At 38.4% G+C, this 19,727-nt stretch overlaps 2 protein-coding genes across 5 annotated transcripts in view; both read right to left on the bottom strand.

The window, feature by feature from the left end:
• The window catches only part of LOC113010138 (integrin beta-1-like), a 30,557-nt gene extending 23,763 nt beyond the window's left edge, over positions 1-6,794 (bottom strand). The window contains exons 1-2 of one of the 3 annotated variants that reach the window (XM_026149026.2): positions 6,441-6,754; positions 4,610-4,693 (exon numbers count right to left, since the gene is read on the bottom strand). The gene's annotated coding sequence lies outside the window, so the exon portion shown is untranslated. Of the gene's footprint in view, positions 1-4,609; positions 4,694-6,440 lie in introns of all 3 variants that reach the window. The other 2 variants (XM_026149025.2, XM_026149024.2) reach the window with 2 other exon arrangements.
• A 6,916-nt stretch (positions 6,795-13,710) lies between these two features.
• Positions 13,711-19,727, bottom strand: part of LOC113011172 (neuropilin-1a-like) — a 108,266-nt gene continuing 102,249 nt past the window's right edge. For both annotated transcript variants that reach the window (XM_080293069.1, XM_026150583.2), the window contains exons 15-18: positions 17,522-17,823; positions 17,039-17,135; positions 16,438-16,482; positions 13,711-14,880 (exon numbers count right to left, since the gene is read on the bottom strand). In XM_080293069.1, coding sequence (XP_080149195.1) covers positions 14,606-14,880; positions 16,438-16,482; positions 17,039-17,135; positions 17,522-17,823 — 719 coding nt within the window. In that variant the 3' untranslated portion in view covers positions 13,711-14,605. The remainder of the gene's footprint in view (positions 14,881-16,437; positions 16,483-17,038; positions 17,136-17,521; positions 17,824-19,727) is intronic.

The raw sequence follows: 19,727 nt of genomic DNA, 5'->3' as shown, positions 1-19,727 counted from the left end.
CTTTAAGGTACTGTAAATACACTCCACTTACAACAACCTGTTCAAAAACCACAGTGCTAGAGACTTTCCTTTGGTGTAAGACCAAAAACCTTTGTTCTGATTCTTTTTACTTTTATTTATTTATTTATTTATTTTCTGTCTTATTTAAACAACCAGTAAATCATTCATCAGGACCAATTCCAGTTCGGGCCCAAAAGGAACTACTCTGGTCCCAGAATCTGGAAATAAATATAGATTTTTTTAAACTTGAGGTATTTTGTATAATTACCAGCAAGTAGGGTTGTGCACCATGTTACAATTTTCCAACTGTTAGTTCAACAACTGGCAGAAGTAAACATATTCGTCCAATCCTCCAAACGTACCGGCAAAACATAACACGCTAACAGAAGTTGTGTCATTTTCCATGGATTACTTTGGATAGCCATAAAAAAAAAGAAAAGAAAAGAAATGAAAAAAGTTTTTTCCAACAACTGCTGAGAAAAGTTGACTGAAACTCAGTCCTCCACAGCACCTTTTACTACGATTTGCTGCCTGCTGCCTGCCATCAGCCCCGAGGCGTTTTGATTCAATTTGCAATCAGAAGGATGCCTTAGGGACCAGACCCCACGCTCTGTGATGAAAATTCACTGAGAATTATTTTTGTCCTGCAGAAAATCGACTCCTCTCTTATTTTGACTTACATTAGACACTATCATCCCAGTAACTGCTTTTCTGAAAGGAAAACAGAACATCATATATTGATTGATAATTTAAGATTCGCAGGCAGAACAGGACTGTAGCGGTTAGCAACACAAAGAAGGGTTCGATTTCTGTCTCCATAGTCTCGCTTTCACTCAAAGTACTAAGACTTGTCAGGTTAACTGGTGATTCCACATTTGCTGTAAGTTTAAATGTGAATGTCACTAATTGTCCATCTCTTTGCATTAGTGTGGAATAAACTACCTGCCCAGAATGTACGCTACCTCTCACTCTATGATAGCTAGGACAGGCTCAAAGGCCCCCTCCAAGCAAAATGGTTCAAATCTAAGACAGCAAGCTGTTAGGGGGAATAAAATGCCTAACTGAACGCAAACAAACCCCAAGTTTGGGGCAATACAATTACATCTGATATCTCTGACTTAAAACAATGCTGGGATTTTCTCAGGCAGGGTAAGTATGAGAAACACAAGAAGTAAACAAGGAAGTTTTGACTCAGACTCTGCAGATGTGTGTCATCATGTGTTACACAAAGTCTGAGGAGAGAGACCACCTCTTTTAAAATGGGATTTAAAGTTGATGCCCGACAACTCCTCTAGGAAAAAAAGGTCCCATAAATTGTTAGGCTGATATGTGGAAATGAAAGAGTTGCTCTGATTTAAAGTAAAACACGTCAACCAAGTGAAGCCTAAAAACCTGCTGTCCTGACTCCTCTGTGACTTGCCTGTCAATACAAATATGAACAGTTAAGCCCGGTGTGGTGAAAAGGAAGCACATCTGTTAGTATTTAGTATTCCATAATATATATGTCCGTTTAAATTGTGGATGACCGCAGTCCAAAACAATAATGACTGGCTGTGTTTATGGTGTTTTAAAGCTAAATCGTGTTTCTGTACAAAGTGTTATGTGATAAACACGAAAAATAGAAGCATGACATGATCTAAAAGCCTACGTCTACTTTGCACCCCCCCCCCCCCCATGTCAATCTCAAATGTATTCAGAACACCCGCAAAAAGCTTCCTGCCAAATAGGTTCTGCTGACGTGCAGCTTCCTCGACTTCCTCAGGCTGAAAATAAAAAATAAAAAAATAAAAAAATAAATAAAAGAACAAAAGAAAACAAATGGTTGTCTAGACAACACTCTACCCACACGGGCTGAATAATCTTTGCACTTTTTTAGCCCATGACTTAAACAAAAAAGTCATACATATAAATGAAATTATTGAAAAGAATAAGCACCAATTCTGAACAAAAACATATCACTTTATGCCAACTATTTGCATTTGTGCATGCCAATATTTAACGTGGAAAATGTTTCGTGACTCTTGCTCGTTTCTCATTGGTTTCTGGTTTCATGTGAGCTGAGGTTAGCCACTTGGTTTCTTGTTGGCTTACATCATTTTAAATGTGCATCACACTATTAGACACTGAATATTGTGAACTTGTTGCTGTGACAATTTCTGATACTAATCTACTTTATTAAATTTATTTTTGCTCTTCATCTTTGTCCCTTTTACTGTTATTCTCTCTGAAGTCTGATCTTATGCAGTGTAGATATCTGTGGTCAGATGCACAGTATCCCTGCACAGTAAGACCTGTAACACTTTCATTTTTCCCATCGTCATCAGACAATATTATAATCATTTCTTTTCCGATGCACAAACAATCCCCAATATCATATGTTACATTTAATAAATGGGCTCCTACCTGAAACCAGGGCTTTTACTAATGATTATTTAATTAATCTTTCAGTTATTTTCTCAATTAAATGTTATCAAACATCTAATTTTTCACACGAAGTTTCTAAATCCAAACATGGAAACAAACATCTATAAATTGCTTCTTTTGTACAACCACTGGTAAAAAAACATTTAGTGTTTCTATAAATTAAGCAGAAAATCATCACAAAGGCTTTTCAGGATAGAGGTGGTGTTTATGTATGCAGCTATCCATGTGCACCTGAAAGGAGACGCAATTGTGTGTTCTTAAATTAAATGTGGACAAACTTCAATAGCACCATATTTGACTGCAACTGTGAGCTCAGCATGGCAGCACCAGCTTTCAAAAATCTAACCTAGTTTGATTTCTCTAGCTCAAGCTGTTGCTTTAAACACCATCTTTAAAAGTTCCACATTGACATGGTTTCCCGCCTTGTTTCAATGTACATTTATTCATTATGTAATGGATATCATGTAATGCCACAATGTGGGCCTTAAAAAACTGACAGCTACTGTAGCAAGCGCACTGGTGAAAGCGTGACTCTTCCAAATCTTCTCTGAGAAATATGCAAAAGTGAAAGATGGTTTACAACACAAGTCCCCATTGTTCTTACAGAGTGGGTCATCTGGGAGTTCAGAGACCGAGTCGAGCACCCTTCCCCCACAACCAAGCTCTGTTTGCCACCCGGTCCACATCTGCTGCTGAAAGTCACAGTCTACTCTTGGTTCATTAGGCCCCCAAACAACTCAGCGTGACTTTTCATCAATTTCCTTAATCAAACCACACCCAGCCTCATCCAATAGGCCGTTGAAGGATCAGGATGGGCACGTCCATTGTCAGAGCACAGTTGAAGGAAATGACCCACTTGCAATTTCAGTGATTCCCTTGTAGCACTTCCAAAAACCATGTTCTACTTTCTAGCTGTTTTTCCTTTCGTTGCGTGTGCATAATTTGTGTACTTTTTTCCTGTTACAGAATCAGAAACCATCATCTGGCAACCAGCTGACTAGAAAAAACAGTTGAAGGGAAGTTACTCTTTCCACCAACAAGTGTTCAGCTGATGCCTTAATTGTCAAGAATGCAGATCTTTATTTTATATTGACCTCTTTATCAACAAAGTCAAAGTATTCGTTTTACCTAAACTATCTGTTGCAAAAAAAAAAAAAGAAGAAGAAAAAAAAGTTTAAGGTGAGATTTGATTATTCTGACGAGCCTAAGCCTGTGAGCTCTTGCTTTTAAAATCTAAAAAAAAAAAAAAAAAAAAAAAAATGTGAGTAAATCCAACATACCCAGTGTGTTAGATATCCAGCAGTCATGAAATCTTACTCTGACACAGATAAATCTATTGTTTTAGCTGAAAAATGTTTGTAGAGTTTGTTTGAAGTTTTTTCAGGTATGAAAAAGATCCCCATCTCTCAACATTCCTCAGAGGGATGAGATAATGCATTCGATATTTAACAAACTCCAAATTTATGTTGTGGGAAACTATGTAAATGTCTCTTTCTGTTTACAGAGTTTACTCAGTCTGATCCCAAGTGAGAACATTTTAGCTGCTCAGTTATCTTTTACATGCCAGAACAGTTTTCCCTAAATAAAAACTGCATTAAGAATTTACTACGGCTGGATTTCATTAAACACTGTATAAATTAGTTAACTGACGTACTTCCAAAGGCTTTGAAATTTGAAATTGCTCATGCTAAATGTTTTGTAATGTAATTTTATCATTGTTTCCATCAATTACAGCAGGCCAGCAGTCTTTACATTTTTGGGGGATGAATCAGAATCAGAATCAGAATACTTTATTGATCCCTGGGGGAAATTATTTTTTGTTACAGTGCTCCATTTTAAACCATGGGGGGGCTTTTCACCAAAAGAGAGGTTATTCTGGGAAATTTCTTTTACTCTGACTTATAACAGATTTTAATAAGACCTGTTGTAACCAAAGAAAACCCTGATGATTCACAGGGTTGTGTCTTCACATGTCTTGTTTTTCCCAGCCGAAAGTTAATGAGGCAAACATTTTCGCTTTAAAGTGAGAAACCAAGCAGCGAGTCCTTGTAGTTTAAGAGGCTGCAAATGGATTCATTTTGACCATAAAAGGATTACCCACCTGGTGATGTGCAGTTACATTTCTAGGGAGCTACAAGTCAAGTTACAGCATATGGTTACAGAAGGGTCTGTGGTAACACTATACCTATGAGCATTGAGTTAACGCAGAAGTACAAATCCACTGTAAAAATGGCCTCGGGTCCATCTACCAACCTTCGTGCGTTTCTTTCTGCATAAGATAAGATAAGATAAGATAACCTTTATTAGTCCCACACGTGGGAAATTTGTTTTGTCACAGCAGGAAGTGGACAGTGCAAAAGTTATGAGGCAAAAATTAGAATACAATAAGAATAAATACAGTACACAACTGTACAGAATAGAATAAAATAAAATACTATATACAGTAGAATAAAATAAATATACAATAAGATAAAAATAGAATACAAATACAAATACTATATACAACTGAGTAAAAATACAACGATGAAGTGTTATGAAACTTTTCTCCTCTTAGATGTGAGAACTACCACATTTTACCACTGACTCAAGCCTCATAATATCTATGAAAGGATCATGATTATATCTCCTCAAACAAACACTCCCAGTTGCTTTGTCTTGCCGTCACTGGAGGTCCTGTAATCTGTGACTCACATCTGACCAGTCAGAAGCAGGCTAAGGCACTGAGTAAGGTTAAATGACCCTCCAAAACTCCCCCGGATACTTGCAGGGCCTTGCCTAAACAGCACAACAATGTAACTAAGGAAGTGACTCACTGGTGCACATTTGGCTACAGTCTGCAGGCATGTCTGGAATTAACATGCCTGGTGAACATTAGCTGTGCTCTACTGCTGTACAAGATCAAATACATAGGTGTTTGTCACACCTCCATATGACACCGTTACCATGTCATTATAATGCTGTCTACAAGCCAAGACTGGTCAGTAATTAACACGAGTCACTTTATTAAAGCAACAACTAGATGGCCACCAACTACTACTTCAACCAACTCAGCTTGCTCAGGGAAGACAAAACACAGCCCGAGGCTGCTATTCCTTTACAGGAAGATGCAAGCAAGACCAATCTTGTCCAACTGGAGTGCTGGCGTCAACATAGCTGAATCACAGCTGTGGCCAAGGCTGAACAAGAGGTTCTTAAGAATCTGGTTAACCAAGCTGACCTAGATTTAAGTCATCCTGGATCTTACTATATCCTCAACCACAGTTTACAGTCCATAATGCAGTCTAACCAAACCATAGTCCAGCTGTGGTCTCTTCAAGATATTCTTTACAAGTCTCCCAGGGTGGTGTGGGTCTACAAAAGGGAAGTTCTATTCTCAGGACAGCAGACTAAACTTAAAGGCTGTTTAGGACACAGTGGGGGTGGCTTTAAACTTTGAGCCAAATGACCACATTGTTTATTCAAACCAGGCAGTTTCTGATTGATAACTTGGGAATTAAAAGCAATTATTTTACAAATCTGATGACTTCACAACACCACAATAACTACTACAACTTTGTATAACAAGAAGCCAAGTAAAAAACTGGAAAACAATTTAAGCCTCTGCTAAATATCTGATTTGATTCAACAAGATTAAGCTTTGTTAGCAGCTCCCTTTGAGGGACAAATCCCACTGTCCACTCACAGTTTAGCCTCCCACACTGCCCTCTTCAGTAGTACAAAGCGGCTACTTTTTGGCCTACTTTCAGCACAAAGCTCAATTTGAGATTTTATCGAGGAGCCTGCTTGAGGTGTAGCTTTAAACAAGCCAACATTTCACATGCTACAGAGCTGAACAAACAAAGAAACCAACACTGAACTAAAAACTAAACCGCTAGCTAGAGTTGCCGTTAATCCACACCCAAACTTTTTTTTAGCCTCAAGACACACATTCTTTGCTTCTCCCCCATCGTCATTGTGATTTCAGCCATGGCAGGCCAGTAAATGTCACAAATGTCGGTTAAAATAAAACCACTCACCTTAAGCCGATACCTTTGTGACGTCTGTGTAGATTTACAGTAACATTTGCTTCCAAAAAGTGTCCTCGTCAAACGGAATATAACCGGTAACTGAAGCGTAGACTAGCTAGAACTGTTTGGAGGGTCCGCTTTGTTTTAGCTAATTAAGCCGCACCGCTCGGACGTAACGTTAGCGATTAAAAACGGGCGGAGTTAACGTTTATTCATGTGAGCCTTCTCAATAATAGATAAGGCTCTTTGAGACCCCGCTCAACCAACACGTTACCGCCGTGAATTTGGTGCTGCTGGGTGTTTTTTCTATGCCCCTACTTCATAAACCTCTTCTTATTTAGCTCCGCCTACACAGGAACAACTGCGGCACGCAGAGGGGAAACGAACAACCACACAGGAGAGAGCAGTGAACCCTTTTTCACCCTCGATGCGGTGAAAAGTCACACGCACAATCTCGCAGGCTGTAGCCTTTGAAGTAAACACTCATACACACACATATGCACAGTGTAAAAGTAATTTACACTCAAATAATTATATTCAAAGGCAAATATCGTTCTTAATTTTCACACAAGATACATTTTTTTAGATTTTTGTTTGTTTGTTTTTCGCTTTTGATATGCCGATACCAGGGGCGTTTCGAGGAATTTTTCAATGGGGTGGCATTGGGTGGACTATGAACAAAGCAGAGAAGCCCCACAGCAAATCTGAATATTTGAAAAAGAAATTAATACGTATGTAAAAAAAAATTAAGTATAGAACATTGTGTGCAATATTTAGGCATGAATCACAATGAAAAGTGACACAATGCAATAGTTTAAACACTGTTTTGTAATGATAGTGTATTCATTCAACAGAATTATATACACAGTATTTTTAAAATAATTGCTTTATAACTTCTATTTCAGGCTACTTAGTAGTTCTGCACTATACTGTAAAGGTAAATACTCAGTTATAGCGTTATTTTACAAAAAAGATTTAAAGAGCAAACACAGAATTTTATAGGCTCATGCAATATTTTTTATTTGAAATGTAATCTAAACAAATCACAAGTCCTTGTATTAAGATACCTTCCACCAAACTATCTCAACTAGGAAGTTCATCTGCAGAGGGTTTTTGTTTGTTTGTTTTTAGCTCTGCTGCGCTTAGTTTCCCAGATTCTTCACTTCCTCTGTGAACAGTATGAAGATTAAGTCATTTGTCACCTAGACCTATTTCCTGTAAAAAAAAAAAAAATTTAAAAAAAGATTTAAAAAAAGAATGCTAACAGCTACTGTGCTTTAGTAGTCGTAGCAGTTCAACTTTTCAGCTTTGATGACCTCTCACTGACAGTTTTAGCAGTTACTTCTTATATTGGTCTTATATTGGTGTATAGCAGCTGATGCTGCCAGCTAGAAAACTGAGTCATGAAGTCACCAGCTTTATTAAACATCTTGTCACCACTGCACACTCATCTTGCTTCGTACCTTTGACAATCCATTCAGGAAGAGTTCACTTGGTGCTCTATTTCAGTCTCTGATTCATATGTGTGTGTGTGGGGGGGATCTAACATGACCACAGACTTCTGTAATTTGTTTTTCTTCATTTAATGGGGCACCACAGAAGAATGCAAAGAAAATTGGCGATGTTTGCATTTGCTGAACCAGTCTGGAGGATTCATAGTAGCAGCATGAACACACTTACTTCATCCTTATATATATATGAGAAATGAACACCAGAAAACTACATTTTGAATCATTCATTATTTGCATTGTATGCATGACGGTTGGTTTGCATGATAAGATGATAAGGATAATGTTAAGGTCGAGTACCATCAATGTTAGATGTCTAGCATAGATTTAAAATGCACTTGCACAAATAGAGTTGAAGTATTACTGGCCAGTTAAAGCCCTTAAGACTAAAAGACACATTTTAACCATACGGCATAACCATATTCTATAATTTCGGCACTTTATTTGCATTGCATCCATAGCCACTTTAGAATTACCCATTAACCTAACATAGATGTCCGGTAGAATAACCAAGAGAAACCACACAGGCATGCAGGCTATACAGGTAAAGGGCACAGCAGGGGTTCGAACTCAGAACCTGCTTGCTGTGAGGCATCAGTGCAAACCACAGTATAGTGTTACTCCAGGAAATAAAACTGCGGATACAAAAAAAAGAGGGTGAGAAAGTGGTGAAGTGGGTCCGATTTGGGCAGGAAACCTAAGTTGAAACAAAGCCACAAACTGAAGTTCACACGAAATCAGACTTACCTGGTGTGAGAAAGATGTTGTCATTTATGCAGGTCAGAAGTTGTATGAGAATAGAAACGGCGCGATCGTGGCTCAAGAGTTGGGAGTTCACCTTGTAATTGGAAGGTTGCCGGTTTGAGCCCCGGCTTGGACAGTCTCGGTCGTTGTGTCCTTGGGCGAGACACTTCACCCGTTGCCTACTGGTGGTGGTCAGAGGGCCCGGTGGTAGCCTCGCCTCTGTCAGTGTGCCCCAGGGTGGCTGTGACTACAATGTAACTTCCCATCACCAGTGTGTGAATGTGTGGATGACTGGTTGTGTAAAGCACTTTGGGGTCCTTAGGGACTAGTAAAGCACTATACAAATACAGGCCATAGAAATGCATTTAGTTTTTGCATCTGGCATATGATCGTGTCACATATAGTATTAATAGGGTCAATGCTGCCTCTTTGTGGGCAAAACACAACATAGCAAAGGGATGCTTGAAATTACTGGGAAAAAACAAACATCCATGAAATTTTTGTCTTTCTATAAACCAGTTCAGGGTTTTGGGTGGAGTAGACCAGATGCTCTTGAATACTGGTATCTAAAGCATTCTGAAAACAGATGTACAACATGATATGAATGACATTATTTTATTTATAAGCCGAGGGTTGAAAAAAAGCAAAGTACAAATATTTAGCTAAAATTCACAAAGAGCAGCAGCACAGTTGTTGTGACTTATTTCTCTATATAAATGATTATAAGTTACTATTTTTCCCACGCTGCACCACTACAACCAATCTAACGTTTCACCCACCTGCTCAATCTCAATTTACTGGTTTTTCTGTTTAGGTGTGAAGGTAACGCCATCTGTCTGCAATGAAGGCAACAATAGATATTTAATTTTTTAGAATTCACATTGTTTCCCCTTCTTTTTTTCCACAAAAGCGGACGTTCAAGCTGACTACATTAATTGGAATTCAAATTTAAGTTGAAATAAAGTTTCTATTTCCTTGTGTTAATATTTAATTATTATATTGAGATTTGCACCAAAGTTGTTGGTAGAAATGTCCTCCAAAGAGCTTTTCAGTTTTATACTTTGAGTTAGGGCTGTGCAATATGACCAAAATCTCATATCCCGATATAAGAATTCTATCATCCGATAATGATATAAATCACAAAAATGTAACATTTTCTGTAAATTCTGTGAATCTCGGGCAGCTCGACTTGTGTGAAGTGTTTCCAGCTGCGCGTCATGTAGCTGGAGTCGAGTGTTTTAACCGATGCATGAAACCATACATTTTTAGACATAAGTTGTAACAGCCGCCGTTTTCTTTGTGAGTATTTATTATACAGGGTGCTGCGGGGAACAGCCTGTTCTAGCGTTTGAGTCTAAGGTCTATTTTTTAGCACCTGGCGGCTCTTTTTTGCTTCTCATCCGTAAATAACCTGCTCTTTCACGTGATTCAGTTTATTTTGAAAAGTCTCAACAGGATCTTGAGCTTTATTGTGAAAGGTTTATGTGGAACATAAACAAGCAGACACGCGATGGTGTTACTGTCATTGTTGCTAACCACAATGCATAAAAACAGGCGCTTGTCGGTCTGTAGTGTGGTTATATTAAATATAAGAGAAAGAGAGAACTTTAAGAAATTAATATAGCCACTACAGTGTCCATCAAAACGATGAAAAAATATTGTCGTAAACAGTTTATTTTGCGACACCAAGAAACACACAATAGCGTAAAATGAAACAATAGACGTTTTTATATCGTTAGCCGATATATATCATTATATCGAACAGCCCTACATTTCACTGTCTGTACTTTTTCCACTTTCACTTGAGTAAAGAAGTGTGGCACTTCAACTTCTAATACAGTATTTTTGTAACACAAGTATTTGTACTTCTACCTGTGACAAATTTGTGTACTTTTGCCAAAAGATAGTGATACATTGCCTTTTTTATTGTTCATAGAAAATACAATATGACTAGATGTTTCTAAAATGAGATACCAAAAGTCTAATTGGGAAACTTTTTTCACTGTTTTATATTCTGCTACACTGTGTTCAAAAGGAACAACCTTTAGTTTGAAGGTGAACTTTCTTTGATTCTAGGTTGCTTTGTGCTTTTTAAGATTTTCATTTTTTGTACAAGCTGGATAATTAACAATCTTGAGCTTCGGTGTGCCAAACCGCATTACATGTCTTGAGCAATAATAAGACAGGCAAAGCAAAACTTACACATCATGTAGAGAGGGGTCTCACAGACCAATAGGAAAATAGGAAATTTTGTAGGCAACATTTGTGGTTACTTTTCTACAATGCCAGGATTTGTGTCCAGTATTTTTGATAAACTGACCTTCATCCAGCTGTAGCTTTAGCTTAATCACAATTTGTCCAGAAAAAAGAATAAAAGCCAGAAATTTTAACCCATCCCTGAAATCTTTAATGTCCCGTGCCTGGTGTGTTGGCAGCAACATGCTAAACCCTCTTGGTAACTCCTAAAGCAGGGGTGTCGAACTCCAGGCCTTGAGGGCCGGTGTCCTGCAGGTTTTAGATCTCACCCTGGGTCAACACACCTGAATCAAATGGTTAGTTCATATGAGGCATCTGGAGAACTTCAAGACATGTTGAGGAGGTAATTTAGCCATTTGAATCAGCTGTGTTGGATCAAGGACACATCTAAAACCTGCAGGACACCGGCCCTCGAGGCCTGGAGTTCGACACCTGTGCCCTAAAGTGTCCCGTAGGTAGTCAAAAGTCTCCCAAACAAAGTTAAAAAGTAAGGAGAAACACTGTGTTAACCGAGGATTTTCCATCATCTGAGGTATCCGGTCCTTGTCACACAGTGACGCCAAAATATTTTAAAGTAACATCTGCATATGACAAAATTGCTGCAGTGAAAACCCTTTTAAATAGAAATAAAGCTTTATGTAATGAATAGAAAATATATCTTTGATGTTAGAAAGAAAAAGCAGCTCAGCTTTTAATTAAAACATTTATTTGATCCAATTCTTTGGAATGTAATAGTCAATGATGAGAGTCTGAGACAACAGAGACAGATGAGTCTGAGTGTTGACCAGAAAGTCAAAGTACAAACAATACTATTAGTCACGTAAGGCCTCACTGCTTTCCAATGTTTTTTTTTTAACTTCCTCATTTCCTTTCTTTTTCTAGATTTGAGACAGCAAAATTACAGAAAACGGTACTGAAAATAAAACTTTTTTTTTGTCATACAAAGAAAAAAAATAAAACATTGGCACGTACATCAGTGACAGTACAAAAACACAAGGTGATATTATACCAAGTAAATAAAATTGTTACTTTTCAAAGAGACGCATATAAGCTTTTTCAAGAATGAAAAACATCTCTGTAAATTGTACATTTCAGAATTATAACGTAGTCTTCTGAAACCGTGTTAAAAAGAAGCAACAATAACACTGTCCTCTCTTCCCTCCTTCCTCTCTTTTTGCAAATCAACATCATAAACACATAGATTATTTATTTCTTTTTTAAATATATCAGTGCAACATTTGTTTTCACGTTGAGTGCTGCAGCATCCTTGTAAGTTTAAAGGGGGAGGATATCCTATCTGGTTATTTTTCCTGTTATGAATGTACAGGTAAAACTTTAGCAAGAAGATGAAGAGTTATGTGGAAGAATAAAGCATGAATGCTTCAACAGTCAGCACACTTTATTTGATTGTGGATGCTTACTGAATGGCTACAGAGAAAAGACAGTTAAAGATGGAGAACTGATACTTAGGTGAGCACTTCTCAGTTTGAGCTGGGTGATGTCTCATAATGCTACATTAAAAATAGGTAGAGTTACCACTCATGGTGCAGTAGAAACAGGAAATAAACAAGGCAAAATGTCAGTCAACCACACTACTGGGTTTCAATAAGTTTTGTGCATGTATATTTTGCCCCAACTTAAGGAGCATTAAGTCAGAATGTTCCCATTTAAAACAAACATCTGTTTGAGGTTGTCAGATAGTTAGAGAGTAGTAAAAAGTTTTCACCAACATTTTCTTTTTACGGTGTTTTAAAGAAGAGACCCATATAACAAGAAGTTCAGCTAAAAAGCTAAAGCACAACAAAGCAGTCTTTGTAGAACACTTGCTGTTCTTAGTTTTTAACCAGTTTTCGAAGATAAATACCCTGACTTTATATTTCACAAACACCAAAGTTGGTAAGTGTAAAGGTTTACTATGGTTTACAGTAAATAAGGCATTAAAATGCTCAAGCAAATTAAAGACCAAGTACAAACCACATGAAATAGAAATACAAAACCAAATCTCACAAAATAAACTCATTTTAAGATTTTTTTTTAAAGTGAAAACAATTTTAAATTTCCAGCTGTTCTTAATTATTCATTCCTATCTGAAAATGAAACCAGTCTGCTCAATAATAGATGCTGTTAGACCCTAAAGAGACTGAAAGAGATGCTTGAAGTCCATCACAAGGCTCCCAGACCACTGGGCACCCTTCTGCTTAAAGCTCTAGCAGTCTCATTGTGTGCCAGTGGCGTTCAAAAATAATCTTAACAATCCATCCTCAACTTGTTGTCAGCATCTTTATGGTACTGAGGTTACCCTGTACAAAAAAAATCCATCATCTCTTCTTTCAAGGCATATCTGATGCTTTTCTCCTTACTCTCATTTCCATGTCTGTAAAAACATAAGTGAAAACCAGGGAACAGTTAAATTCAAAAACCACAAAAACAACAGGTCTGTATCTCTTTGTTTTTCTATACATTATCAAAATCCAAATGATAAACAGTGACATTTCTTTCAGCATAGAAAGGATGCTGCAGCACTGGTGTCTTTCTCTATAAAGAGGGCGCTCAAATATATTAAAACCTATGTACAATATGTTGGATGTGTCGTGAAAATGAGGCATTCGGGGCTCCTACACATTTTCCATCTGGAAAATTCCATAGATTTCACAAGTTTTCCTAAATGTCGCCTAGATTTTAAAAGTGTGTCAGTGCCACTGTCATTGAGGCATGAGGATCTACAGAGCTACACCAACACATGTGATATTTGACAACACACTACAACATTAAAAAGTTTGTAGGTTTATTATCACAATGTGGAAACGTTATTTTTTTCCATTTTTTTTCACATCCGTGTAGGAACCCCAGATGGGACATTAGCTGATGGGAAAACAACCAGCAGAAAAAAAAAGGCAACAGAAAAACTGGAGGAAAAAAAAAAGGCACTGTCGGAACTAGACGCAGGTCAACAGGCAGGGACGGGTCCCCGCTTTTCACACACACACACACACACACACACACACACACACACACACACACACACACACACACACACAGATGCATGCTGATCATGTACACAAACATGACTGTAATGATACACACCTCTACAGTCAGACTACTACCCATACACACCTTATATACAGATGTGTATGAATGTGACACACACACACACACATAAACACTTTCATGCACACATGGGGACGGGGACATACGGCCAACAAGAGCCAGATATCACAATAGCATATTTCAAATAGTTTGCCTGTTCTGTGTAACAATGACATCTGAAACAACAAAAGAGGAAAAAACAAAACAAAAACCAAGCAAACAAACAAACGAAAAAAAAAACAAAAAACATTTTATCTTTCCAAATAATACTTTCATCTGAATTGGTCTCAACACCAGCATGTGATTACATGAAATCAACAAAGCACGCCGAAAAACAAATAGAATCCTTAGTTTTCTTCTTTTTTCTCTTTTTTTTTTGCTGTACAGATTCTTTATACACAGTGCCCCCTATTGGTGAGTCCCTTCCACTGCTGCTCCTGAGAAATAAAATTACATCGGCTCACTTTTCAGCCCACCCTGCCGTCCCATTGGTGGCTTCAGCCCTGTGTTCCACTTTCTTGATTGGCTGCATCGAACGTGTCCATGCGGAGCAACTGCAGCTCCGTCCCCGTTTCTAACTCACGCCTCTGAGTAGTTAGTCTGTCCATTTATCTTGTCCTTCTTTAGTTTCACACCATCTACCAGCTCAAAGTTATAGTTTTCAAGGGCAGATAAGTTCCTGTCTGTCATGCTGCCCTGTGAGCAGGCACAGTACAGGACAACACCGCAGATGGCGCCCAGGAAGACACCCAGAGCTGACATGGCAATGATTGTGATGAGGATCGGGTCCAGGGTCTTCAGCATGTTTCCTGGGCTGCCAAGTGGACTGTTTTCTTGTGAGTAGGTGTCCATGGCTGCAAAAGATTAAAAAAAGATTCCATTTAAAATATTCACAATAGAAACAGATTCTGACCCTGAAGCCAGTGTCAAATGTAACGTCAAAAAAGTCACTTCAGTGGATGGAAAGTTTTAAAATGTGTCTCTCAAATGATCCTAAATCTAGTCCCTGATTGTCCTAAACTCTGATTTTTAATGAAAGACATTTTTTTATTTAATTTTTTTGGTTGGAAAGCCCTAAAAGGGGTTGACTCTTGTTTACTAAGTGTAAATGTTCATAATTTTATTGAGTTTTGATCTCCTTTCTTAGATTTATGTAGGGAAAGCTGATGTAACTTCAGTGGCTACTAAACTTATAGTATTCTTACTATGTTATAACCAGGGAGGAAGCTGCAAATATATATTCATGTGTACGTCTTGTTCTTTGGTAAAGCGTATCTTGACGATAAACTACATCTGAAACAGAATCAATGCATGTGCGGGTCCTTTACTAGAGGCTTAAGGAGCTTGAGGGTCCTTATAGTATTTTTGATGTTTCTAGGACTGCACTCTTTTGGACAGAGATCTCGGAGGTCTTTCCTGGAATGTGTTGAACATTCCAGGAAAGAATCAGATTCAACACATTCCTGGAATGTGTTGAATCTGCTGGACCCATTCACCCAATTCGACTGGTCTCTGACCCAAGTCTTCACCATCCCTATATTTGCCAAGAGGGATGGTGAAAATTCCCCCCTGTGACCTATATGTCACTGCCTTGCTAATTATTTCTTTATTCCTGGTCAACATAAAAATGAAATCTTAGCTTTTAGCTATGCACTAAGGTTGCGGTTTGCTGCATCCTGCTGTTATGAACAATATCTCTTTAGAAATTCTATACACAATTTGTTGGGTTGATAGAGAGGAGCAGCCACACTCCCAATTAGAAACACTAGCTCCTGATCTGACTAAATGTATCAGAGTTGCCTTCTTCTCCATACGGAGATTTGCAGATGTGGGCGAAAGAGCAGAAGCAGAAAGCAGAAATCATCAAACTCGGCTGTTTTCTACTTCTGATATGTCAGAATCTACTGGAGCGTAATATTTATTTGCTATTTTGTCAATTGACAGCATTTTGTGTTATTGAAATTTTAGATTATAATAGCGATACATGGAAAGGCCACAGATATCTGAAGAGGAAAATGTGAGACTGAGAATATTGCGCATATTAATTTCATTAGAATTATGTTAAAATATTCTTGTAAAATCTGGGACTGTTTAGTTTCTGAGGTTGCTTACTTGAAGACCACAATTATTATATAAATATCACATTTACAGCAGTACAGTAATGAATAAGCATTTGGTATATGGGAGCACAACGACAACAACAACAACAGATGTAGTTCTTTGACATAAGTAAAACCAAACAAAATAACATGCTAACACAAGTCTGATTCTTATTCTGGCATTGACTGAATGTTTTTCTTTACCAATTCTACTTTGCAGAGACAGAGACAATGATTTAAAGTGCAGAAATGTCCAATAAAAACTGCATGCACTTATTTACCGGGCACCAAGATATTATGTTCAATACTTACGCAGAATGAAGATCTCTGTTGGTGGAGATGTAGGAGGTTTGGGATCTGGAGGATAAAAAAAAGATTCTCTGTTTGCATACAATGCAGAAGCAGGCCTACCAGATGCTGGCATTTCATATCTTTCTTTCTACACATTTTGGATGATGTCCCAGACAAAAATAAGAATATTAGACAAAAAATAACCAAAGTTGAGCTAATATTTAAAGCGCTGATTCGTTCCATTTCTTGCATTTATTGGAACAAGATATGTGTTAGGGTAGGTAATTTTTCCACCAACAGCGGTTCTTCTTTCATTGTAGTTGTTGAAAAAGGAGAAAAGGACTTTTCCTGCTAAATAAAGAGCAGAGTTTTTTTCATCTTGGTGCTTTTAAACAGGCCACGAGGGATGGATCTGACTAAAAAAACCAAGGGATACTGCACATTCACACGGTAGTGACATTCCACTTTTTTTGGCTTAACTAAAATATTTACTCTTAAATTCTGATCACATATTTAACTGGGCCGATCCCACACCTCAACCATAGCTACACTGGCCTCGCACAGAAAAAGCGAAGCACAAAACAGCAATGATGACGATGTTACGTAACATTGAAATACACACCTTTGCAGTCCTCAGCTCTGACTCCATCCATGATCTGGATGTTGTCCACAGCTATGTAGCCTAAGCTGCGTCGGTCTGCGATGCCTTCCACCACCACCTGCAAAAAACCACACAAAGTCTTTCACATGCATTTTCTCATACAGGACAACAAAAAGAGAAGGTTAATCATCCAGAAACTTTGCTGTACATAAGTAATTTTTTTTTATTTTTGTTGGCTAAATTGTTAAGGTGCAAACTGTAATCCCAACATCCAGAGTTTATTCTTTTGTTCCAAATCATACCTTTCTTTCTCTGCCCTTAACATACTTTCTGTTTGCACATAATGAAGGCAAAAATAACCCCGAAAATCCATCCTAATGGTGAGCCTATAAGGAAAGAATGTTCTGACTCAGGACTGACTTGTCTTATAGTTATCAGTAGTAGTGAATTTACAATCTCTCCCTGCTGTCATTTTAAGAGTCATTACATCCAGATTTATATTACCTGATAGGGGATGCTTGAGTGTGGCAGTATAACTCGTCCCTCCCTCCACCGACTGCCCTGATGGCCACTGAGCGTCCACAGGATCTGCCCCTCCTCTGTCTCCTTCCTGTGTTTGATGTGAAGCGCTCCTGCGTGTTCACCAACCATGTGATACCAGAACGCCATGCACAGGTCAGAGTCTGGAGAGGTGATGGGCAGGCTGGCCAACCTCGCCACCTTCTCTTCTTTGTCCTCATCTTCACCAGTTTTACTCGGTGTGTCCGAGTCAGTCAGCTGCACGTAAATGAAGTTCCCAGGTTGGCCTGCAGGGGGCAGCAGAAGACAAGGTAAGAGGTGATTGTGACATTAGAGGACTCCTGAAAGCTTTTCCAATGCGTTACTGCTGATATTATTCTTTTAAATACATCCCTGAATGTAAATATGCTGATATCTATACATCTTTAATGAATACACGCCTTAATATGACTGAGCGCAAACATCAGTGTGACAATAAAGGACTCATAAATCTCCCAAGCCTTCATTACAGTACATTCATTTGACTGCATTCAGCTGATTACCTTCCTTGTGGTTTGTCTAAACATTTAACTGTCTTTTCATAAAGTGAGTACTTGATAATGTCTGCGATACTGCTTAGCATCAAGCTTTCGAAACCCCCACACACATCAGATTCAAGGACCTCACAAGGTTTTCTCGTGAAAACAAAGGGCTCTCGCTTCAGGAGAAAAATCTGACTTGACATCACAAAATACTCATTTTTTATTAGTGATCTGGTTAAGTCAAGAAATCAAGGTGAAATCATTCATTTTAGAGCTGCTGCTAGTGCTGCTCCCGTCTCCACAGAAACATCCATCACATCCATCAAGCTTGAATGGAGAGAAGGACAGAGAGCCGAGGCATGTTGATGAATTTCAGTGCTATATGTCTTTTAAAAGTCAAGGATTTCAAGGCTGTTCGTTCCTTCTTCAAATTGTATTACAGCACATAACATTAAAATACGCCCATACAAACATATGTTTTGTTAGAAAAAGGCACAAGATGCAACTGCATCTTTTGTTCTTAAAAAACAAAGCAAAACAAAAATAAGTTGATTTAAATTCACACCATCTCTTCTTATCTTTTTCAAACATGGCTACTATTTTTGGGTTTCTTCCACTGTCTCATAACAGCAACCTTTCAACTTGAAGATAATTTTTTTTGAAGAGGAAGAAGCTGCAGGCAAACATTCTGGTGAGTAGGGCCGGGTAGTAAGCAACGATTTTGTTGGTGCAGCCAGAATACTCTCCCTGTGTGAATGCACACGATGACATGCACAACAATTTGGACCATTTTTGACAACTCTTCTCCATCAAACCCATCAGGAAGCTACAGCAGAACAGCATGCTTCTGATTCTGCTTATGATTAGATCCCCTGCTTTCAGCTGTGAACACTCTGGACTGTTCCATTGTAAAACCCGGTGAGAGATGCTGCTCTCATCAGGAAAAGATCCTTATTGGGAAGGTTGGGTCAGTTCAGATCCAGAAAATGTTTGCCGGCTGTGCTCCATGATGAGTACAGTTTTGATATTTATGGATGGGTTACTGCCTCAAGTGGAGAAGTTCAAGCATCTCAGCGTTTTGGAGGTGGGAGGTTGAGTTATTTTCCCGCCCACACCTGCGGCCAGAAGGTGCTGGTAGTGACCAAAAGAATAAGCTCTTGGATGCAAGCAGTGAAAGTGAGATTCCTTCTGAGGGTGTGTGGTCACAACCTTGGGATAACGGTCATTTGGTCAGTTGTTTGCGCTTCGCAAGGTGACCAAAAGAAAGAAGTTTGGGCATCTCTGCCTAGACTTCTGCCAGATACACTTTACAGGATGGACAGATGGACCTCTTACAGTAATTATTACCCAAATATGTCCTTTCGGACCTTACAGGGACTTAACATTGTGGCATGAGTGAGTGGCTTGAGCCTTTTCATGTGTATAACAGCTCATAGAGCATCAGGCCTACTTAGCTTTGTGATATATTTCCATATTCACAAAGTTTTTGTCCTTCAAAGTAAGAACAAGGTTGGGTGTCCAGTGGGAATTTCTTTTTACATCATAGGCATGTTTTTCCTCATTTCTTTAAACAGAAAAAAGGCAGAGTTGTGAATTTACAGCAGCACGGGGACTGTATAGTGTTATTTAAAGCTTTGTTGAAAATATTCCCATTTCTAGCACAAGAGGTT

The sequence above is a fragment of the Astatotilapia calliptera genome, chromosome 18, assembly GCF_964374335.1.
Source record: "Astatotilapia calliptera chromosome 18, fAstCal68.1, whole genome shotgun sequence".
Taxonomy (NCBI): domain Eukaryota; kingdom Metazoa; phylum Chordata; class Actinopteri; order Cichliformes; family Cichlidae; genus Astatotilapia; species Astatotilapia calliptera.
This window is presented reverse-complemented; position numbering and strand designations above follow the sequence as displayed.